Below are 24975 nucleotides of genomic sequence, written 5' to 3' on the forward strand. Positions count from 1 at the left end.
AGGGGGTGAGAGGATTCAGAGACAGAGTGGGGAACAGAATAGGCGATTGACTGAAATACGCTGTTGAGGGGAGCAGCAGGTGAGTCAGGAGAGGTCTGCTGCACCATGTGGATCAGCTCCCTGGCCAGGGATCAAACTTGTGCTTCAGTGGCTGCGGATAGCTTCATTGTGCTGAGACTTAACTCCTTATGCCAGCAGGGAGGCCCCTGTCTCCTTAACTTTCTGTTCAAATGTGGATTTTTCTATATTAATGAGCATGCAGTTTTTTTTTTTTTTTTTTAAGATCTATGCATACAAGAACTGGGGTGTAAGCCAGAGTTGGGGCAGGGGAGAGGATGCACCAGAGAGAGTGGGGAGCAGAACAGGAGGAGCTACTGAAATACACTGCTGAGAGGAGCAGTGAGGAAGATAGGAGAGATCTGCTGTGCCATGTGGGTTGCTCCCAGGCTGGCTGGGGATTGAACTTGTGCTGCAGTGGCTGGTGATAGCTTGATAGCGCTGTCTTTAACCCCTGTGCCACCAGGAGGCCAAAAGACAGTCTTTATAGAATTAGTTTCATCCAGGATTTGATTGGGATTCTTGTAGACTAGTATTGAAATATTTTTGTGTAGAATGTGTTTATTCCTTTTGGAAACAAACAAGTATGTTTTGGTTACATGTATTACAATTATTTGGAATTCATCAGTAAAGATATATAAGAAACTGGTAACTGATTGTTCTAAGGAAGCACAACTTGGAAAAAGGGTTTGGAAGGACATTCTTCTGTGTGTCCTTTTTTTAGATTTAACCAGCCCCCCCCCCACCCCATGTATGATTTGCTTATTAAATTCAAAAGTAGAGGGCCTCCCTGGTGGTACAAGGGGTTAAAATGCAAACCTGTGAAGCTGTTGCAGCTTCGGCAGCATGAGTTCAATTGCAGATGGCCAGGGAGCAACCCACATGGCGCAGCAGAACTCTTCTGACTCGCTGGCTGCTCCCCTCAGCAGTGTACTTAAGTCAATCAGCCTGTTCTGCTCCCCACTCTGGTGAATCCTCTCACCACCCCCATACCTCTGACATGTATCCCAGTTCTTGTATGCATAAATACATTTTTTTAAAGATTTATTTATTTATACAAGCACTGGGTACAGTCAGAAGCGCGGGAGAGAGAATTCACCAGAGTGGGAAGCAGAACAGGCAGACTGATGAAGTACACTGCTGAGGGGAGCAGCGGGCATGACAGGAGAGGTCTGCGTGCCATGTGGGACCCTCATGGGGGGCCGGGGATTGAATCAGCGCTGCAGAGGCTGCGGGCAGCTTTGCAGCCCAGTGCATAAATAAATCTTAAAAAAAAAATTTTTTTTAACTTAGGAAAAAGAGGTTGATTTCAACAGTATATAATTTTAAAGACCTGCTATGCTCATAAGGACTTGTGATTCTTTTTACAGTGATATCCTGAGAGAAGATGGGAAAAGGCTGCAAAGTTGTGGTTTGTGGATTGTTATCTGTTGGGAAAACAGCAATTTTGGAGCAGCTTCTTTATGGGAATCATACTATTGGTAAGATGATTTTTACTTCATTTCTTTGTTGATTCTGGGAACTGCTAGGGGTGTTTTGTTGGTCATGCCAACCTAAAGATGGTACACAAAAGTGAGGTGTAATCAGAGGGACCAGAAGGGTCATAGAAGTCATAGAGAGGGGAGAAATATAGAAAAAAAATCTTTGTTATTGAAATTCAAGAGTACTTGATATTGTGCTATAACAGGTCAAAAAACGTATGTGTCCACATGTATACATGTGGTTTCCTGAGTAGGGGTCATAGGAGTCATAGAATCACTGACTTGATATTTTCAAACAGGACAGTCCAGTACTGCTGCATAGGTTTTAAAAAATGGAAGAGGCAGTTCTTTGCTGCAGTGACCTAATTTTATGAATTGGATTATCTCATATAGTCATTGACTTAAACAGTTGTTAATTACTTGCTATATGATATAGGTGGTAATGAGATAATGAGACCTTTTGAGGATACAGAAGAAAACACCATCTAAGGGGATTATGGTTTAGTAAGTAAGACAAATTACAGATCAGAATGAAAGGAGATTTATGTTAGAGAAATAGAGTCATAGATCTTTGAAGTATTTATCTCTGGCATGTACCTTATAGCATATTTCTGCCTTTCATTAACTATTTTGATCAGCTCTGCTTCTCTTATATTTTCTCTAAATAATGCCTAACAATTTTGATTAAATCCTTATTTGGTGTTTGTTATAATGCTTATGCCAGCAGATCTCAAAATTTTTGGTTTCAGTATTCCTCCTGCCAGAGTGCTACATTAATGACTCTTAATTTTTTATCTGCAGAATCTAAATTATACCTATGTAAAAAAATAAATTGTGCCTAGGAAAAAAATACCCTTTATACTCTAAATGCCCTGACAGCTTTTGTTTATTATAAGCTATCTTTTGATATCTTTAATGGATTAAAATTATTTTAAAATATATTTATTATTGGATATAATAAAATAGCATAGTAAACATACCACATGGTAAGATAACATTTTTATAGAAATGTATTTTTTTTTTTAAGATTTATTTATTATACAAGAGCTGGGGTACAGGCCAGATGTGCAGGAGGGTGAGAGGATTCACCAGAGACAGAGCGGGGAACAGAACAGGCAGACTGACAAAATACACTGCTGAGGGGAGCAGCAGGCGAGACAGGAGAGGTCTGCTGTGCCATGTGGTACCCTCGCCCGCTGGCCAGGATCAAACCGGTGCTGCAGAGGCTGCGGACAGCTTCACTGCGCTGTGCTCAACCACCTGCGCCACCAGGGGAGGCCCTTTTATGGAAATGTATTTTTAAAAAAATTTAGACTCTTATTTTCCTCAAAATGATAGGTCTCTTCATATAGTTTCCTGAGAGAATGTATATGATATATTCTTTGACACATCACATATTTGAAATGTATTTTACTCTCACAGCTAAACTATTATTTTGATGAGTATAGAATTTTAGGTTGAAAATAATTTTATTTCAGAATTTGAAAGCGTGACTCCACTGTCATCTTTTCAGCTTTAAAGTAAAATACATATGAAACAGTGCATAAAACACATACATGGTTTATTGATTAATTATGAAACAAATCTTTGCAAACTGTCCACATGGGTCCAAAAGTAGAACATTGAATGTACTCTAGTAGCTCGCCATGTTTTTCAATTATAACTTGGCCTTTCCCTTGATTTTTAGTGAATCCTTTTTTATATCAATGGTTGTGCCACCTCTATATGTATCAGTAATATAATTTATTTTTGTTACTTTATGTCAGTGGAGTCATTTGGCTCTGTTTACTCAACATTTATTTGTTACGTTCATCCATGTTGTTATAGGTAGCTGTGGTTTAATTTTCACTGTCTTATAGTATTCTGCTGTGTGACTATATCTCTGTCCTGTCTTGATGAACATTTGGGTTGTTTACAGTTTTGAGGCATTAGAAATAAAACTGCTATAAACAATGTTGTACATTTATCCAAGCTATTAGGTAGACATATATCTAGTAGTGAAATTGCTGGTTCATTCAAATGTATATCTTCTATTTTGCCAGATTCTCTCATCTTCTTGCATCTAGGGTTGCTTTTGACAAGCTCACAGCTATTATGTTTCATGTTACTTTGGTTGTGGAAGCTTTTGTAGGCTTTCTTCTTTGTTGCAGTGTTCTGAAATTTCACAGTGATGTGTCCTAGAATTGGTGTGTTTTCATCCATGGTACTGTGCACCTGGTGAGCCCTTCCTTATGGAAATATGTTCTTCAGTTCTGAATTATTTGTTGATGCGTTCCCTCCTCTGTTCTTTCTGTTTCTCTTTTTGAATATTGGATTTCCGGGCTATTCCTTTAATTTTTAAATTTCTCCTGTGTTGTTTTCCTTCTCACATTATTTTTGCTCTGTTTTCGGGGCGTTTTTCTCATTACTTTCCAGCCCTTCATCGAGTTTTCACTTGATGTATCTTGCTACTGTTTATCATCTTACATCTTTGAGTACAATATTGAGTATCTTCTTTGTTTTCTTTACATGGTCTTTTTTTTCCTCTAAGAGGCTTTCTTTCTGAATTTTCCTCATATACCTGGTAATTCCTGGTTGTATGCTCATAATTAAAAATGGAGGAAATTAATTGAAATCCCTAGGCTTGTAGACAAGGTTCATGACTTTGAGATTCACTCTGGCGATTTGGGTGGTAAATTTGCTGGGAAATCCTGAATGCTAGCCTATTTTAGAAGAGAAAGGGAAGCTAACTGGGGGTTCCAACCTACAGTGTATTTGCACAGGCACATCGTTTAATTGTCTCCTGTTTTCACTGTATAACTCACACCCTCTATCCCACCTTGCACCCTCAGTTTTACCCTCTCTAGAAAATTGCATTTTATCTTCTGATATTGGGTAGGGGTAATTGCCCTGCAGCATGGAGTGGGAGATCTAGAGAAGTGATTGTAGAGTCATGACTTTAGTTGAGTAATAAAATCTTAAAAGGTCTAAGGTCTAAGCTTAATAGGGAGGAGGAAGAAACTAGACTTTTTTGAAAAATTTTTTTTTCTTGGCATAGATTTGGGGTATAGGCCGGAGGTGCAGGGAGTGAGAGGATTCACCAGAACTGAGTGGGGAGCAGAACAGGGGCATTTACTGAAATAGGGGACCAGTGGGTGAGACAGGAGAGGTCTGCCACACCATATGTGGGTTAGCTTCCTGACTAGGAATTGAACTCAGGCCATAGCAGTTAAAGACTTAGGCCAGTAGGGAGGCTTAAATTGGTTTTTGATGGATAATACATTCAATGGGACAAAAGTTTCAGTTATTTTTGTCTTTAAATTATTTTTGTAATCAAAACCTGATAAGTTTGTGTCTGAATGGAATAACCTTTCACTTACCTTAATTAGGGAAATTTATCACAGGATGATATAGATACTCAAACCTATGAATACTTTTCCCTTACTAAACACTGAATCTCACCCCTTAGTGTAAAAAACTGTGCTGATGAAGGAAATTTTTGGTTTCTGATGGTCCAACCTGTTATTGTATGATTATTCCTTTTAATACTTTATGGAGATTTTATGTAATACTTAGACATTTCATGTGAAGCACATACTAGAAATCACCCTAGTGTTGAGGGTGTTTAGGGAAACTATAGCAAGAATTCTCAAAAAACTTTAAGATGGGGTGTTTTACTGCTAAAGAACGTTATCCATATGATTTTTCTTCTGGATTTGGCTCATATATCAACGCAAAAGTGCTTATAGGGACCATATCACATATTGCATACTTCTCTACTATTTAAAAAAAAAATTAAAGATTTATTTATACATACAAGAGCTGGGGTGTAGGCCAGAGATGTGGGGGGTGAGAGGATTCACCAGGACAGAGTGGGGAGCAGAACAGGCAGACTGACTGAAATACACTGCTGAGCGGAGCAGCGGGCAAGTCAGGAGAGGTCTGCTGCGCCATGTGGGTCAGCTCCCTGGTCAGGGATTGAACTCACGCTGCAGAGGATGCAGACAGCTTCATAGTGCTGAAACTTAACTCCTTGTGCCACCAGGGAGGCCCTACTCTTTAAAATTAAAGTTTTAATCTTTTCCCCTTAATATCCATATCAATAAATGGTTATTGAATAATTTTGTGCAATATGGACTAAAGAGACAAAACCTATATAACAGGAGCAAAGTAAAGTGCATTTAAAAAAGAATAGAGCGGGGCCTCCCCGGTGGCAAAGCGGTTGAGCGCTGGGTTGCGAAGCTGCCCGCAGCCTCTGCGGCGCCGGTTCGAACCCCGGCTGCTCCCCGGCCACCGGAGGAGGATCCCACATGGCGCGCAGACCTCTCCTGCCGCCCGCTGCTCCCCTCAGCAGTGTACCTCGGTCCTTCTGCCTGCTCTGCTCCCGGCTCTGGCTCTGGTGAATTCTCTCACCCTCCCGCGCTTCTGACTGTACCCAGTGCATGTATAAACAAAACAAACGAACAAACAAACAAATAAATAAATAAAACATGCCTCTAGAAAAAAAAAAAAAGGAAAAAAAAAAAGAAAAATAAAAAAGAATAGAGCGCGTCCTGACTGGTGAATATGTGGAGATCTGCAGAGGGGAGAGCGTGGCAGCTCTGCGCCCTTCCCCTGTACCTTGCCCTGTGCATGTCTTCCCTGGAGTTGTTCCTTTCATAATAAGCCTAAATATTTAGTCCAGGGGCCTCCCCGGTGGCGCAGCGGTGGAGCGCTGGGTTGCGAAGCTGCCCGCACCTCTGCAGCGCCGGTTCGATCCCCGGCTGCTCCCCGGCCACCGGAGGGTCCCACATGGCGCGCAGACCTCTCCTGCCGCCCACTGCTCCCCTCAGCAGTGTACTTCAGTCCTTCTGCCTGCTCTGCTCCCCGCTCTGGTTTTGGTGAATTCTCTCACCCTCCCGCGCTTCTGACTGTACCCAGTCCTCGAATGAATGAATGAATAAATAAATAAATAAATAAAAAATAATAAAATCTTTTAAAAAATGAATAAATAAATAAATAAATAAATATTTAGTCCAGGACTTTGTTAGCAAATCTGACTCAGGTTTTTTTTTTATGTATTTTTTTATTTTATATAATTCTTACATCATTTTTCATTTTTACACAATGTATGCATTTTCATTTTGGTTCTATTCCCCATACTGTTCCCACCCCCCTTATTTTGACCCTAAACCCTCCATTCCTCCACCCCTCTGGCTCTGGTTTTGAAACCGGGCACCACCATCTGCTTCATTGCCCACACAAAACCACAAATCATGAGTTTGTGGGTGATCAAATGCTTGAAAAAAACTGCAAGGAAGTTGTAACTGATAATCACTCTTCAAGTCATAGTCCCTCTCTCTCCTCTCAACAAGGAGTCACCAGCACTTGCTGTTCATGACGGCATAGTGAAACTTCCCATTTCCCAAGTACTGAATTACTGGGAAGCCACAGAAGCAAGTACGCAGAACATTGATGCAGTTTGAAAGCTGAAAGGAGAGAGTGGCAAACGAAACTGAACAACCTCATGTTACTATAGCAATATTAGTCATCCCAACATCTGCAGTAAACACACCCAAAGGAGAAGACAGGCCAGATTCTCCTAAGTACTCAGAAAGAAATTCTGTAAAAGTGTCTACTTTATATGATAATTGGAATCAATTCTAAGAGAATTTGAACCCTGTCTGTGAAAAGAATCCCAATGTGGAAGAGAGAACAACAAAAAGCTATTTGCAGAAAAATATAGCAAGCAGAAAGATTGGTAGTAAAATAAAAATGAAGCTTCCAAGTTTGAGGATGGAAATAAAGGCAGTTTTACCTCTTTAAAAAAAAAAAAGATTTGTTTATGCATACAAGAACTAAGGTACAAGCCAGAGGTGCAGGGGGTGAGAGGAGCCACCAGAGACAGAGGGGGGAACAGAACAGGCAGATTGACTAAAATACACTCTGAGGGGAGTAGCAGGGGAGACAGGCAAGGTCTGCTGCGCCACGTGGGTCACAGGCCATGGATAGCCGCATAGTGCTGAGACTTAACCCCTTGCACCATTAGGGAGGCCCCAGTTTTACCTCTTAATCAAGAAGAACAGTCTCAAGTGCTGCCTGTTCATGCTGTTTATGACCAGGACACTTATTTTAAATAAGTCTTTGAACAGAATGTTCCAGTTAAATGCAAAACAAGAAAAGGGAGAACTTTTTTTAAATTTTTATTTTATATATTTTTTACATAATTTTTCATTTTTGTACAATGTATGTATTTTCGTCGTGGTTATAGTCCCAGTACAATTACCCCCACAATTACCCCCACCGTTGTTTTGATCCTACTGCCTTCAAGGGAGAACTTTTTTTTTTTTAATTTATTTATGCATACAAGAGTGGGAGTACAGGCCAGATAAGTGGGGAGTGAGAGGATTCACCAGATACAGTGGGGAACAGAACAGGCAGATTGACTGAAGTACACTGCTGAGGAGAGCAGTGGGTGAGTCAGGAGAGGTCTGCTGTGCCATGTGGGTTTCTCCCTGGCCAGCCGGGGATTGAACTAGTGCTGCAGAAGCTGCGGATTGCTTCATAGTGCAATGCTTAACCCCTTGCGCCACCAGGGAGGCCCAGGGAGAATATTTTGATAAAAATGTCTCCTGTTAAAACTAAGAACAGTGGCTATGATGAAGATTATTATATATGTAAAAAACTCATTCTTTCTGATGTTGAAGAGAGGAAGTGGTTGGCGCCTGGTGGGAAATTCCAGATTTCCTTGGTCCTTCCAGTGTTAGCTATTGATCAACTCTGCTGACAACAAAGGAATAACAACACAGGAGCCAAGAATCGGTACATCATCTCTGTGAATGGAATTCAGGGGCAACTGAACATTCTCCCTGCTGCTGGTGTGGATGACTTGACAATGGCCAGTCAAGAAATGCAAACCAGGGCCTCCCTGGTGGCGCAAGGGGTTAAACACCGCACTATGAAGCAATCCACAGCCTCTGCAGCATGAGTTCAATCCCTTGCCAGCCAGGGAGCTACCCACATGGCAAAGCAGACCTTACCTGTCTTGCCCGCTGATCCCCTCAGCAGTGTATTTCAGTCTGCCTGTTCTGTTCCCCACAATGTCTCTGGTGAATCCTTTCACCCCCCACAACTCTGGCCTGTACCCCAGTTCTTGTATGCATAAATATATTTTCTCACCTTTAAAACATAGCATATATAACTGCACAATTGTAACAGTTCTGTGTCAAAGGAAAATTTTTCATTCCATATCACCACTATAAAGAATGAAGTTTAGAGAAAGTTAATAATTTTCCTTCTACTGCAGAGATTTTAAGATGCTTATCATTTACCATAAAAACTAATCCAATCATTTTCAAGTAAAGCCGGAAGTTATTGCTTCTCATTTCTAGAATAACTTGTAGAATAGTGCTGTGTACATAGTTGATCTTAAACATTTGCTGAAAGTATGATAAACTGCCTCTTGGAAAGAATGGCTTTATTTCTAGTATGTCTTTCAAAATGTTACTAATCTTGGGGCCTCAGGCTATCCACAGCCTCTGCAGTACTAGTTCGATCCCTGGCCAGGAAGCTAACTAACCCACATGGCGCAGCAGACCTTTCCTGTCTCGCCCGCTGCTCCCCTCAGCTGTGTATTTCAGTCAGTCCGCCTGTTCTGTTCCCCACTCTCTCTCTGGTGAATCTTCTCACTGACCCCCTTTTCCCCGCACCTGTGGCCTGTACCCCAGTTCTGGCATGCATAAATAAATCTTAAAAAAAAAAGTTCCTAATCTTCCTAGAGCCCAAATATTAACAACACCTACTTCTTGTCACTCTGTTAAACAACTATATAGTGAAACTTCTTTGATGGCACTTATTGGAAAAAAATTTTTAAAGTAGACTATATAAACTGTAATTCATATCAAAATGCCAGTAATATTTTTTCACATAAATTGAACAAAAAATATTGAAGTTTATATGGAGCCACATTTAAGTTTGATTTCCAGTGAAAAGTTCTTTTTTATGTTAATAACTATATTTTTAGAAATGCAGTTTAATTATTTCAGTTGACAGTTCTTTCCTCCTTTTTAACTTATATAAGAAAACTATTGATTTCTTTAAACTTTGGGAAAAGAAAACTTTTTTGGTATTTTAGTTGATTTAAAAATGTGTGTTGGTGGTGACTTAATGATTATATTAAGTACATCTATTTATAGTAAATGTAAGTATTTCTGTTTACCATGTGGAGTAACCAAGGTCATTGTTTTTTGACAATTTTGTTTGAAATTCATGTATCTTATTTAAAAGGATAGCATAATATCTGTATTATGCTGGATAAAATAGACCTTTAGAGAATACTTAAACTTTTTTAAGATTTATTTTTATTGATGTATGCATACAAGAGCTGCGTTGTAGAGCAGAGGTGCAGGAGGTAGGAGGATTCACCAGAGACAGAGTGGGGAGTAAAGCAGGCAGATTTATTGAAATACACTGCTGAGGTGAGCAGCAGGCCACAGCATGATAGTGCTGAGACTTAGCCCCTACGCCACCAGAGAGGTCCAATATAAACTTTCTTAAATGTGCATGCGTGACAGGAAAAAAGTATCATTCAGGCAAGAAAGGGACTGAAATTGTGACATTAATTATGAGTTTGCTCTTTTGTTCACTCATTTCAGTAAACATTTAGTAAAGACTTTCTACATATGTAAGACAATTTGTTCTCATAAATACAGTGATAGATTAGCCATAGTCCTGGATCTCAAGGAGTTTACACACCAGCTTTGAAGGGGATTAGGTATGAAAAATTTTAAGTATAAAATGGTACTAACTGTGCAAGGCACAGTGGGAAAAGAAAAGGAAGAGGATAAAGAAAGGACAAGGAAAGGATACACAGTGTTGACATTTCAGCAGTCTGAAAAGGATACAGGTATATACTGAGCTATTGCAGTGGTTCAAGTGAAGATAAAGCAGTGGGGTAGAGGAAGGAGCTTAACTAAGCAGGTATTTCAGCAGTAGAGTCATTGGTTTCTGATAACTTTTACCCACACCTTCTTTATTCAGTGAGAATCTGGACTGTTCCAGGAGGATAGTGAGTAAGGGAAGAAAGAAAGAAAGCAGGAGGTATAGGTGTGGGAGGAAAGACAAGTGTTGTTAGTTTGATGTACTTGCAGGATATTTACATAAAAGTGCCCAGTAGATACCTGGGAATTAAGGCCTGATGCCCAACCCCAGCCTGGACATGTAAATTTTTGAATCCTTTAAATAGACCTTGGAAATTAGTGGAAAATGCACAGAAAACAGTAAACGTCCCCCATGTCCTGTCACTAGCTCTGATGAAGAAAATGACGCCATTTATGGTTAAAGAGACTTTTAAAATCAGCCTTTGATTCCCTAATTTAGGTGTCAATTTCTTTGACTCTTGTAATGATCACTTTTAAAATTTTTCTAATAGTAAATCTCTGACAGTTTTTTATTTCTATACAGAAGAAATATATATTTTTTAAAACCACTGTTCATTAAACTACTTTTAAATTTTTACTGAGGTCATATTGGGGTACCCCACCATCAGGTATTACCACCATACTGCACCCACCACCAACTCACTCCTATCCCACCACCATAGTGCTTCCTTCCCTCTTCATTCTTACCCTTTCTCCCCATATGGTACTTCAGTTCTGTTGTCACCTACCAAGGGTTCAGTTTTCAGCTTGTCTTTATCTGACTATTAATTTAGTTACTTTATGTTCTATATATAAGTGATACTGTCCCATATTTATTTTTATCCTTCTGACTTATTTCACTTAGCATTATCCTTTCAGTCTCCATCCATGTTGCTGCAAATGGCATGACTTTATCTTTCTTGATTGCTGAGTAGTATTCCATTGTGTATATATACCATATCTTCTTTTTTTTTTTAAAGATTTATTTATTTGTTTGTTTATAAAGATTTATTTATTTATACAAGCACTGGGTACAGTCAGAATCTCAGAAGGGTGAGAGAATTCACCAGAGTTAGAGCAGAGAGCAGAGCAGGCAGACTGATGAAGTACACCGCTGAGGGGAGCAGTGGGTGGCAGGAGAGGTCTGCACGCCTTGTGGGACCCTCACCCAGCGGCCAGGGATCAACTGGCGCTGCAGAGGCTGCAGGCAGCTTCGCAACCCAGCGCTAAACCGCTGTGCCACCTGGGAGGCCCTATACCATATCTTCTTGATCCATTCACTTGTTTTGGGGCACCTAGGTTGTTTCCATAGTTTAGCTGAAATAAACAGTGCTGCAATAAACATGGAAGTAGTGTTTCTTTTTGAATTAGCGGTTTTGAATTTTTTGGATGGATGCTTAGGAGTGAAATTACTGGGTTGAATGTCAGATCCATTTCGAATGTTTTGAGACACCTCCATACTGCTTTCCATAAGGGCTGGACCAGTTGCATTCCCCCAGCAGGGTTGGAGGGTTCTCTTTTCTTCACATCCTCACCAGCACTTGTTTCTAATCTTTTTTGATACGGGCCATTCTCACAGGTATGAGATGGTATCTATCATGGTCTTGATTTGCGTTCCTCTAATAAGTGATTGTGAACTTTTTTTAAAGATTTATTTATGCATAAAGAACTGGGATATAGGCCTGAGGTGCTGGGGTGGGGGAGCAGTGAGAGGATTCACCAGAGACAAAGTGGGGAGCAGAACAGGCAGATTTACTGAAATACACTGCTGAGGGGAGCATCAGGTGAGACAAGAGAGGTCTGCTGTGCCATGTGGGTCAGCTCCCTGGCAAATGATCACACTCATACTGTGGTAGCTGGCAATAGCTTGATAGTGCTGAGGCTTTACCCCCGCACCACGAGGGAGACCCTGTCATGAAACGTTTGCCTATGTTTGCCTGTGTTTCCTTATGTCTTTTATGGTTTCAGGTTTTACATTCAAATTTTTGATCCATTTTTAGTTGATTTTAGTGTATATGTAGCATGGCCTAGTTTCATTCCTTTGCATACAGCTATCCAGTTTTCCCAACACCATATATTGAAGAGGCTTTTCTAGTTCCAGTGTATGTTTTTGACTCCTTTGTCATAGGTTAATTATCCATAAATATGGGTTTATTTCTCTCTTCTCAGTTTTGTTCCATTGGCCTATTTTTGTTCTACTAGGCTGTTTTAATTATTATGGCTTTATAATATAGCCTGGAAATGTGATACCTCCATCCTCTTTCTTCTTTGGCAAGCTTGGTTTTGCTATTCAGGGCCTTTTGTGGTTCCATATGAATTTATATGCTCCACTTCTTTGAAATTGACATTTTTATTGGGATTGCATTGGATCTGTATATTTCTTTGGGAAGAATGGCCATTTTGACAATGTTGATTCTTCGAATCCACAAGCAGGGAATATTGTCCCCTTTCTTTGTGTCTTGTATTTTCTTTCAACGTTTGCATCTTCAGGTACATTGACTGGTTTTTCCACTTCATCTGTTCTACTTCCACAACTTTCTCCTGAGTAATTTCATCTCCTGTATTTCTCTTTTGAACTCCTGAGACTCCATTTTTATCTTTAGAGCTTCAATTTCTGGGTTCAGCTCATTGATTTCATTTTTTTTTTTTTTTAAGATTTATTTGTTTGTATACAAGAACCCGGGTACAGGCCAGATGCACGGGAGGGTGAGAGGATCACCGGAGACAGGGCAGGAACAGAACAGGTAGACATAAGAAATACACTGCTGAGGTGAGCGGCGGGTGAGACAGGAGAGGTCTGTTGCACCATGTGGGATTCTCGCCGGCTGGCTGGGATTGAACCGGCACTGCAGAGGCTGCGGACAGCTTCTCAGTGAGACACTCAACCACCTGCACCACCAGGGAAGCCCTCATTGATTTCATTTCTAACAGCACTCATTTGTTTTTCTGAGTTTTCTTCAATTTCTTTATCATTGCCGTTCTGAGCTCTGTATCTCATAGGGAGAACATAGCTTCCATGTCTGTGAATTGACTTGTTTTCTGTCTGTATTCTTCACTTGGGGACTCATGTTGCTGTTTGTTGGGTTTTTCCTTCTGCCCATTATTAGCTTTGGAACCCAATTACTGTATGGGGTCTTATCTCTGGGTATGGTTCCCAACCACCTCACTGGTTAGGGTTTCTCACCTATTTGGGTGAGCAGCTGGCAGGGTCTCATGGATGGTCATGAGGCCTCTGGCCATTCAGGCTCTCTCCCTGCTGCCAGTCCAGGGTCTCACCAGTCTGTGTGGGTGCTGGTGGGGATCCTGTGGGAAATTACAAGGCCTTTGTGGGTCCAGGTGGGTGCATTGAGGGTGCAAGGCTTCTTCCAGTCTAGGCAAGTGCTGGCTGGGTCCTGCCGAAAGTTACAAGGCCTTTGCTGGTCTGGATCGGTATTGGTGGGGTTTCCTGAGGCCTCTGGCCACTCTGGCTTCCTCCCTTGACATGGATCCAGGATTTCAGTACTGGCAGGCTCTCCTAGTAAGTCTTGAGGCCTTTGAGGTCTGGTGGGGACTGGTGGGGTCTCACAGAAGTTCAGGAGACCTCTGCTTGTGTGCGCAGGGCTTGGGAGGTTCTTGTGGAAGGTCACCAGGTCTCTGGCTACTCTGGCACTTTCCCTGATGGGGTTTCCTTGGGCGAGGGCTGGTGGAGTCTCAACCAAGTGTGATTCTTTTTTTTTTTTTAAAGATTTTTATATTTTTTTATTTATTTATGCAAGCACTGGGTACAGTCAGAAGCTCTGGAGGGTGAGAGAATCCACCAGAGCGGGGAGCAGAGCAGGCAGAAGGACCAAAGTACACTGCTGAGGGGAGCAGCGGGCGGCAGGAGAGGTCTGCGTGCCTTGTGGGACCCTCCTCTGGTGGCCGGGGAGTAGCCGGGGATTGAACCGGCGCTGCAGAGGCAGCAGGCAGCTTCGCAACCCAGCGCTCAACCACTGCACCACTGGGGAGGCCCCCAAGTGTTCTTACATACAGGAAATAGGGAACATAGAAATTCAGTTTGAAAGGACAAGAAAATACTCAACAGTTGGTACTGAGTTTTCCAAAAGAGTAATTTTTTTAAATCTCAGGAATGGAAGATTGTGAAACAATGGAAGATGTGTATATGGCTTCAGTGGAAACGGATCGGGGAGTAAAGGAACAGTTACATCTTTATGACACCAGAGGCCTGAAGGAAGGCGTGGAGCTGCCAAAGCATTATTTTTCATTTGCTGATGGCTTTGTTCTTGTGTACAGTGTGAATAACCTTGAATCCTTTCAAAGAGTGGAGCTTCTGAAGAAAGAAATTGATAAGTTTAAAGACAAAAAAGAGGTGGGTAGGTGTGTTAAAAAAATCAACTCTGAGTTTTAATACTAATTAAATTACAGCATGATTTTGGGGTACTTTTTACCATTTTTAAAGCATTGTATTGTATTCATAGTATCTGTAATCTTCATAATTTTTTTTCTAGCCCAGGAAATACAGGACTGAGTTGGATCAGTACCAGCATTTGACTTTCTCTCATTGCTTGTTGCTCTGTTTAAGTTGAATTTTAATGACTCCATCACCAGTGTCTTGTGCTCGTCCCTCCCATTTTCCCCCTTCTTACCCCCCCACTGTATATCTTAGATTTATAATTTGATTTATAATTAGTCTCTTTTTTTTCCTGACCCCTTGTTCAGTTCCTCTATAGTCCTCCTATATGAGACCATCTGATATTTTTCTTTTTCCTTCTGACTTATTTCACTGAGCATAATCCCTTCCAGCTGCATCCATGTCACTGCAAATGGCATGAGTTTATCTTTTTTGATTGTTGAATAGTCTTGCGTTGTGTATGTACCACATCTGATCCAGTCATGTTTGTGGGCTTTAGGTTGTTTCCATAGCTTAGCTATTGTAAATCGTGCTGCAGTGAACATAGGGGTGCAGTTTCCTTTCAAATTAATGTTTTTGTGTCCTTTGGGTAGATTCCTAGGAGTGGAATTGCTAGGTCATATCATACAGTAGCTCCATTTTTAGTAATTTGAGGGTTCTCCAAAAACTTTCCATAGTGGTTGGACCAGTTTGTATTCCCACCAACAGCCAACACAATAATTTTGTTCCCCTATGAATTTCTTCTCAGTTGCTGGTTTCCCTGCCTGGAGCAGATTTTTCTCCAGATACCCACATGTCTGGCTCCTTATCTAGTCATCTAGGAACCTTAATATGTACTGCTTAATATCACTGGCTAGATCCTTTTCCGGTTCATAAGCATGATGATTGGGTGCTCACGCGGCTGTGTGAGATGTGCCTCCCTTAAACCTTGTTTTACGACGTCGGCACATTACCCTTCTGACGTGAAAAAAAAAAAAAAATATCACTGGCTAGATGTTCTTAAACTGGATTTTTTTTTTATGTTAAATCTTTTGAGATAATTACAGATTCACCTGCAATTTTAAGAAATTGAGATGCCTTATTCAGTTTTCTCTAATACGCTAAGTACAATATCACAGCCATGATACTGATATTCAGTCAAGATACAGAACATTTTCTGCATTGCAAGGATCTCTCATGTTATCTTTTTTTTTAAACAATAATGACTTTCTTTTCTTTTTTTTTTTTTATTTAAAGATTTATTGGGGTCTTCCCGTTGGGGCAGCGGTTGAACGCCGGGTTGCGAAGCTGCCCGCAGCCTCTGCAGTGCTGGTTCAATCCCCGGCTGCTCCCCGGCCACCGGGGAGGGTCCCACATGGCGCACAGATCTCTCCTGCCGCCCGCTGCTCCCCTCAGCAGTGTGCTTCGTCACTTTGCCTGCTCTGCTGCCCGCTCTGGCGAATTCGCTCACCCTCCTGCACTTCTGACTGTACCCAGTGCTTGCATAAATAAATAAATAAATAAATAAATCTTTAAAAAAAAATAAAATAAAAAAATGAAACTGCGGAAGTAATAGTCTTAAAAAAAGATTTATTGATTGATTGATACAAGCACTGGGTACAGTCAGAAGTGCGGGAGGGTGAGAGAATTCACAGAGCGGGGAGCAGAGCAGGCAGAAGGACCGAAGTACACAGCTGAGGGGAGCAGCGGGCAGCAGGAGAGGTCTGCGAGACATGTGGGACACTCGCCAGGCGACCCCGTGGGCAGGGATCGAACCAGCCCTGCAGAGGCTGCGGGCAGCCTCGCAACCCAGCGCTCAACCGCTGCGCCACCGGGGAGGCCCATCATGTTATCTTTTTATAGCCATACCCACTTTCCTCCCAGCCCCAATTACTCCTTAACCCTTGACAAACTCTTAATCTGTTCTCCATTTCTATAACCTTGTCATTTCAAGACAGATAACATACATGGAAACCTACATATGTAACATTTAGGTTTCAGCTTTTTTCACTCCGCATCATTCCCGGTGAGGGGGGGCGGAAGTCATCCAAGTCGTTGCACATACCCGTAGTTCACCCCTTTTTATTGCTCAGTCGTCTTCTATGATATGTGCCCAAATTTAATTCTTCGCCTGTTGAAGGACATCTGGGCTGTTAATACTTAATTTTATTATTTTGAATATTTGTGAATAACCATAGTCACAAAGTTCAATCTTCACGAGATTAAAGAAGGCAGGTAAGGAATGCTCCTTTCCTTCCTGCTTCCCATCTTTTCCACATCTACAGGTAAATACTGTTACTTTATGTATTATTTATTAATGAAGTATATACCATTGTTTTACACCCTTGTTTATGTTTTGACACAATAGGTTTTCTCAGGTCAGGTGTGGTCACTCTAGCTTCCACCACCAAAGCACCCAGAGTTTACCATAGTCCATTGTGCTCTCCCTCCTTCCTCCCATATCAACCTTCTCTCTCTCCCCCTCCCTTCCTGGATGCCTCAGATTATGGTCAGCTTTCAGGGGTTGGTTTTAAAGTGTTTTTGCCTGGCCCTTTGTTTGATTTCTCTGTATTCCACATTATAAGTGACACTGTCTGGTATTTATCTTTCTCCTTCTGGCGTATTTCACTTAGCATAATCCCTTCCAGCAGCTTCATCCATATTGCTACAAATGGCATGAGTTTACCTTCTTTGATCTCTGAGTAGTATTCTATTGTGTGTGTATACCACATTTTCTTAATACACTCGTGTTCTTGGGCATTTAGGTTGTCTCCATAGCCTCACTACTGTACATAGTGCTGTAATAAACAGAAGTGCAGGTTTCCCTTTGCAGTAGTGTTTTTATGTTCTCTAGTTAGGAATGGAATTGCCATGTTTCTTGGCAGATCCGTTTTTAGTCTTTTGAGGGACCTCTACAATGCTTTCTATAGGGGCTGGACCAATCTGCATTCCAACCAACAGTGTATGAGGGTTCTTTTTTCTCCACACCCTTGCCAGCACTTATTTTTGTGTTGTTGTTTTTTTTTTTAAGATTTATTTTTTATTTATACAATAGCTGGGGTACAGGCCAGAGGTGCGAGCAGTTGAGATGATTCACCAGAGACAGAGTGGAAAACAGAACAGGCAGACAGAAAGCACTGCTGAGGGAAGCAGCAGGTGCGACAGGAGAGGTCTGCCATGCCATATGGGACTCTCCCTGGCCGGCCGGGAATCAAACCCATGCTGCAGAGGCTGCGGACAGCCTCACAGTGCTGCGCTCAACCTGCTGCGCCACTGGGGAGGCCCTGTTATTGTTTTCTTCAATATAGGCCATTCTTAGTGGTGTAAGGTGTTACCTCACTGTAGTTTTGCTTTAAAGATTTATTTATGCATACAACAACTGGGGTGTAGGCCAAGGGTGTGGGGGTGGGGTGATAGGATTCACCAGAGACAGAGTGGGGGGCAGAACAGGTGGCTCTATTGAAATACACAGCAGAGGGGAGCAGTGGGTCAGACAGGAGAGGTCTGTGCTGTGTGAGTTAGTTCCCTAGCCATGAATCAAACGCATTACCAGTTGCTGGCAATAGATTGATAGCACGGAGATTTTAAACCCTGCACTACCAGGGAGGCCCCTATCTTATTGTGATTTTAATTTGCATTTCCCTGATGATAAATGGTGATAATGAACATTTTTTTCATATGCCTGTTGGTCATCTGTATGTCTTCTTTGGAGACATGCCTGTTTAGCTCTTCTGCCTATTTTTTGATTGGGTTGTTTTCTTTTCATTGAGTTGTATGAGCTGTTTGTAAATCTTCAATTTCAGTCCCTTGTCAGATGTGTGCGGTGCAGATATCTCCCATTTGTAGGGTGTCTCTTTGATTTATTATCTCTCTTGTTGTACAGAAGCCTTTTCATTTGATGTAGTCCCATCTCCTTCGTTTTCCGTGCTGCTGAGGATTCGTCTGAAGTTTAAGTCATGGAGAGTTTTGTCTGTGTTCTCATCTATGTATTTTTATGGTTTCAGGTGTTAAATTCAAGTTTTTATTCCATTTAAATTGTCATGTATGGTAAGAGATCTGTTTTAATTCTTTTTGCATGTGGCAGTCCAATCTTCCTAGCACCGTTTACTAAACAGGCTTTTCTTGTTCCAGTGTATATTCTTTTTTTTTGAAGATTTATTTATTTATGCATACTAGAACTGGGGTGAGGCCAGAGGTGCAGGGAGGTGAGAGGATTCACCAGACAGAGTGGGGAGCAGAACAGGCAGATCTACTGAAATACACAGCTGAGGGGAGCAGCAGGCGAGACAGGAAAGGTCTGCTGCACCATGTGGGGCAGCTCCCTAGCGGGTGCTGCAGTAGCTGCAGACAGCTTCATAGTGCTGATGCGTAACCCCTTGTGCCACCAGGGAGGCCCCTCCAGTGTATTTTCTTTACTCTTTTGCTGTTGATCAATTGTCCATAAATATGTGGGTTTATTTCTGGACCCTCAGTTCTTCTTTTTTTTTTTTTAAATTAAAATTTTTTTTTTATTTTTAAGTAGAACTGGGGTATAGGCCAGAGGTGCAGGAGTGAGAGGATTCACCAGAGACAGAGTAGGGAGCAGAACAGGCAGATGGACTGAAATACCCTCGTAAGGGGACCAGAAGGCAAAACAGGAGAGGTCTGTTGCACCATATGTGGGTTAGTTCCCTGGCTGGGGATCGAATTTAGGGAAATCAATTGATTGCATTGATTCTGTAGATTGTGTTAGGTACTTTCTTAAGTATCCTCTGGATTCTCTTCCCTGCCTCTCAGAAGTTGAAAGAGTTGGTAAGTGAACACTCAAGACTTCATATTTTAATCTTGGCTTCCTTATCTGTAGAATGAGGGTAATAATAGTATCTTTTTCATGTGGTTATTTAAGCAGCATACTCAGTCAGTAAATACTGAGCAAATACTAATATGCGCCTAACATTGTTCAAGATGCAGGGAGTACACTAGACAAACAACCAGAGTCCCTGGTCCCATACAGTTTCTGTTTTGGGATTAAAAGGGTGAGAGACAACTAACAAAAATACACTGAAGAATGATGCTGCTATGTAAAAAAGTGAAGCAGAGCGGGAATAGGGGGTACTGTTTTCTGTTGGGTCATCTAGAAGGTCTTCCTGATAAGTGACTTTTATAGCAGATTTGAAGGAAGTGAGGGAGGGGTCCACGCAGAAGTCTGGAGGAGGAGGATGCCAGGCGGAGGGTCTGGCCTGGGAGTTTCCTCGTCATAGTTAGGAATAGCACTGAAGGCAAAGAATGGGGTTAGGAGTTTGGTAGGAGATGAGAGCAGTAGTTTACAGTGAAGCCACTGTTCATGAGCAAAGGAATGATAGGACCTTATGTTGCATTTATTATATTTTTTAATTAAATAGTAATGTTTGAACATGGTTCAGAAATAAAAATGATATATAGAAAACTAGTGAACTCTGGTTCCCACTCCTGTCCTTAAGCACCATGTGTGTTCTTCTGCTTCAAGCATGCTTTTAAATTTTTTAAAAAGATTTTATTTATGCACACACAAACTGGGGTGTAGGCCAGAGGTGCGGGGGATGTAAAGATTCACCAGAGACAGAATGGGGAGCAGAACAGATGGATCTACTGAAATTCGCCTGCTGCTCCCCTCAGCAGTGTGACAGGAGAGGTCTGCTGCACCATGTGGATCAGCAACCTGGCCAGGGATCAAATTCATGCTGCAGTGGCTGGCGATAGCTTGATAGCACTGAGACTTTAACCCTGTGCTACCAGGGAGGCCTGTAAGCATGCTTTTTTTATGTTTTACCATTTACCTTTTTTGAGGCATCCTTCAAACTTTATAAATAAAGGTAAATAGGAATATAATTACTCCCTTTTTTACACCATAGGTAGCATACATACTATTCTATAATTCGTTGTTTCATGTAATAGAACTGCTCCCCCCCCCGCCCCCCGTAACTGGTGCATATTTGTTGTATGGGTGTAGATGCATCACTCGTACTCAGTAAAAAAATTATGCATTTATTATCTTGTATATTAGAAGGTATCTGCTGTTGGTCAGCAGAAGTGGGGTCAGATATGTAGCCAGATTACCTTTAACAGTAATGGTATAAAAATGTCTTTTTCTCAAGTCTTGACAACAGTGTGTTTGGATTTTGTGGATCTTGTGGGCGAAAATGGTATTTTAATAGTTTGTTTTTTCTTAATATGAATGAGATTGAGACACTTGTTTCGAAATGATCATTTTGGTTGCTGTATTGACACTGGGGGACAAGGTGAGAAGCAAGTTTAGCTGAAATGCTATTGCCCTGAAGCACTTTACCATTTACCAGTTGGAGAGTTGGGAAGATACCTGAAATAGTGGCCAGTTAGGTATCAGGAAAGCCAAGAAATAAAGATGTCCCAGAGGCAAATAATGAGCAGCACTTTAAAAAGTAGGGAGGAGGTTTCAGTGTGGTGGTGGGGGCATGTGGTTCTCTTCTAAGTGATTGTGCTTTCTTACTGAATACGTATGGACATCAATTGAGGATAAGGAAGGAAGATGATGGAGAAGAGGGCCAAGGCAGATGTTGCTTTGTTAGAGTGGATGGGGGAAATACTTTGCTGGAAACCACCGCTACACTTGAGCGGTTAATTGGGACAGCCAGCAGAGTGGTTTTTTCCAGTCAATTTAGAAAAGTAGTATAGGCACAACTGAGTTCACTGTAACCAAGGTAGGGGTTTTGCCAAGTGAATACTATGTATGTTATGTGACAGGCAGCAAGGTTGTATATAGAAGAATCTAAAGTGGATAAGGAACTATATCTATGAGTGGGGTTGAAGGACAATGGTAATAGTAGTACAGCTAGAGCTCACCTAACACTGTCAATAGATTGTTGGAAATTGACACGAACTGACCACACACACACACACATATATATATACACATACACACATATACATACACATATATATACATATATATGTATATGTAGGAGTTTTGGTAAAGTCATGATGCATTTTTGCTTGACAAACATAGGAAAAAATACTCCTTGACTTTTCCAACAACCCAATAATGAAAGAGGGTTTTTGAAACATTTCTTTCAGTATCAGTAAGGATTATTTTTCATTGATATTGTAACAAAAAATTATTTGAGGACCTGCTATAGAGCTAGGATTATAAATCTTTGTGGTGGTTAAAATTGTTGCAGCTAGGCTATTTGTGTACTAGGAAGGTGGAGCTAAGAATTGGATTCCTGGAATTGAAAATCATGGAGGGGAGCAAGTAAAATTGCCAGGGCTGGGACGTGTTCATGGGGTGAGTGGCTGAGGTGAGGAGGATGAGAGTCATCAGAGATGTCAGGGAGCCAAGACCCAGTTACTGGAAGGATCATCCACCTGGCTACCAAAATCACTAGGATTAAGATAAAAGTAGTGTGCAGGTGACTAAGAACTGGGTCTAATAAGCAGCAACAAGATGGGGGAGGGGAGCAGGTAGTTGAGACTATTAGCACCGGTCTTCAATTGTGGGGTTTCAAAGGATAGGTGGGGGGCATGTGAAAGAGATTTTGTTGAACTCTAGGGTCAGAGTGGAGCAGTTTCTGCAACTGGGAGGAAAGGAAGATGAAGTCAGACTAGGGAATGTACATGAAGATGAAAATCTGAGTCAAGAAGGCTGAGAGGGATAGTTCCTGCTAAGAAACAGAATATGAGATTTGCCAAGAAACTGGAGCCCTGGGACCTGCTCCTTCTTCCTAGCAAGAACATGTCCCTTAACTGGAGGATAGGGAGCTCGACTTAAAGGCAGCAACACAGCATTGGCTCAGAGGCCCCTAGCTCAAAGCTGCTTCTCAGAGATACCTTCGCTGACAATTCTTGCTGTTTTTCCTCAGCTTTCCCACCATCCTGCTTTATTGTTGTCTTTACAGTCACCATGGGAAAATCTGGATGTTCTCTTCCCCCTTCTCTTCCTAGTCTTCGCCTTGTGACTGTTACCTGTGATCTGGTCCTTTCTTGAAACAGTGCCTGGTGTGCAGTAAGCTTTGATTTTTAGGTGAAAGACTGTCTTGTAATTGAGTTGTAAAATGTTCCTGTTATTTAGATCCGGCATTTTTCTTCATTGGGAATAATGTGACTAGAAAAAAGAAATTTCTCCTCTTACGGAACTTAGGTTTTAAGGATGCAGAACTCAGAGCTTCAGGAGCTGTCTTACATATTTTAAAATACGTACTACAAATCCAGAATTGTAGGTGTAACTAAAATAAACTTACATGCAGATACATTTCAGTTAAACCATTCATGTATCTTTCAGTTTCCCCAAGTGTACCCTCTGCTTATATCTGAGTAACTTCACCTGTTGTTAATTTAAAATATTTCATAGCAACCTGTGGAGAACCTGCATTTAAAAAAATAAAATTAAGGGAGGTTATTGTGTAATTGAGGTCACATCTGAGAATCAGTTTTGACGAAGCCATCTGTTAAATGGGTAATTTTTCTTCAATTTTGCCTAGGAAGCGATGTTGGCAAAGTATGACCATTTTATTTTTCTTTCAGGTAGCAATTGTTGTATTAGGAAACAAAATTGACCTCTCAGAGCAGAGACAAGTGGACGCTGAAGTGGCGCAGCAGTGGGCAAAAAGTGAGAAAGTGCGACTGTGGGAGGTAACGGTTACAGATCGGAAGACTCTGATTGAACCGTTCACTTTATTAGCCAGCAAACTTTCCCAGCCTCAGAGCAAATCGAGCTTTCCTTTACCTGGGAGGAAAAACAAAGGGAACTCTAGCTCGGAGAACTAAGAGTGAATATCACCACAGTTGTTTGCTGAATAGGGATAGCCTCTGAACGCCTGAACTTATTTAAAATAGGTCATTCAGTGCACTTGTTACTAATTTATTTGTGCTAAGTTTATTGTGTCCCATGAAATGAGGTAATCCATTCTCATTCTCTGAAACTTGACTTGAAATTATTTTGTTATTTGTTGGTTTTCTCAAAGCAGTAAAATAAATCTTGGTAGTATGCAAATGTAGCTACTGAGTAGTTTCCCCTCCCTCACCCTGGTTCAGAAGCTACGCAAAATTCTTAGCTGAAACTCGACTTTTATTTTAAAAGCAATTTTTTTGCATACCATAAACAGCATTTTGGGCACTACTACATAAGCTAATTTGTGGAGATTTTGCTAAATCGGACAAATATGTTTAGCATGATTTGGAGTAATGTAAATACATTCTAGTTGTTTTTTCTTTAGTGAGCTGCGGAGCACCTAGGGAACGTTAAGCTTCCATTTTCCACAAGGAATACTATATACCTTCAGTCGTAAAGCAAAATAAAATGTAGCGTAAACATAATGCAAGTTGACAGTAGTCATTTCAACTGAGAAAGCAGTTAACTTTTATTTAAATGTAAAATACAGAATAAGCTATTCAGTAAGGAAATATTAAAGCAGCTAATAAATTATAACATCTTAAATGGAGTCCTTTTTAGGTTGGTGCATTCAAGCCACAAGCTGCTGCTGCATGTAAAAGAAGCAAAACTTATCAATCGCCTCATAATTGTTAACTCAGAAATGGTTCTGTCATTGCCTGCCTTCTCTCCCAGATAGTAAGTGTTCATTTTCTATACCCTTTTCCCCTGGTATTTTTACTATTTTTTCTATTATGTGTAACTTAAAACTATATTAGAGTTGCCATATTCTTTTAAAATGTTTAGTGACTATGTGTGTGCATTCCTCTACAGTAGTTAAAAGTAACTGAACTGCTCACTTAAGAGTGTATTATACATACACCTGGCTACTCCTATATTGCCCTCGAATGTGGCTGCACTAATTTTGTCCATGAGAGAACCCGTTTCTCATGCACTTATCCCACAGTATTTGCAGGTTAGATAGACCTTAAAAATCTAAGTGTTGCATTACTTCTAGGTTCAAAGGTCAAGTTAGAAGAATCTGAAAACTACAAAGGTAAAACAAAGTAATAAACACAGCAGTGTTGGGTGGTTGTTTTAATATTGTTTATTAGCACAGTAACAAATGCAGACTTAAGTAGTCCACAACATATAACCAACCCACTGAGTAACTCCTATTCCACATCTGACAGTTAACAGCTTAAGGTATTTTACTACAGGTTTCCACAAGTCCTGATTCAAACCTCTATAATCTTTCCACGACAAAGCAGATTGGCATATAAAATAAAATACACAACTACTCATTTCCTATAGGGTGTCTTAAAGCCATGT

At 41.0% G+C, this 24975-nt stretch overlaps 1 protein-coding gene across 1 annotated transcript; it reads left to right on the top strand.

Annotated features, from left to right (window-relative positions):
• Positions 1–1444: 1444 nt before the first annotated feature.
• Positions 1445–23673, top strand: NKIRAS1 (NFKB inhibitor interacting Ras like 1; the record flags this gene model as incomplete). Its single annotated transcript, XM_084248016.1, has 3 exons — positions 1445–1538; positions 14521–14762; positions 23298–23673. 3 exons carry the CDS (start codon positions 1445–1447, stop codon positions 23538–23540), a joined length of 579 nt encoding a protein of 192 aa, XP_084104142.1. The 3' UTR covers positions 23541–23673.
• Between the last annotated feature and the right edge of the window lie 1302 nt (positions 23674–24975).

The sequence above is a fragment of the Talpa europaea genome, assembly GCF_964194135.1.
Source record: "Talpa europaea genome assembly, chromosome: 11".
NCBI classification, from domain to species: Eukaryota; Metazoa; Chordata; class Mammalia; order Eulipotyphla; family Talpidae; genus Talpa; species Talpa europaea.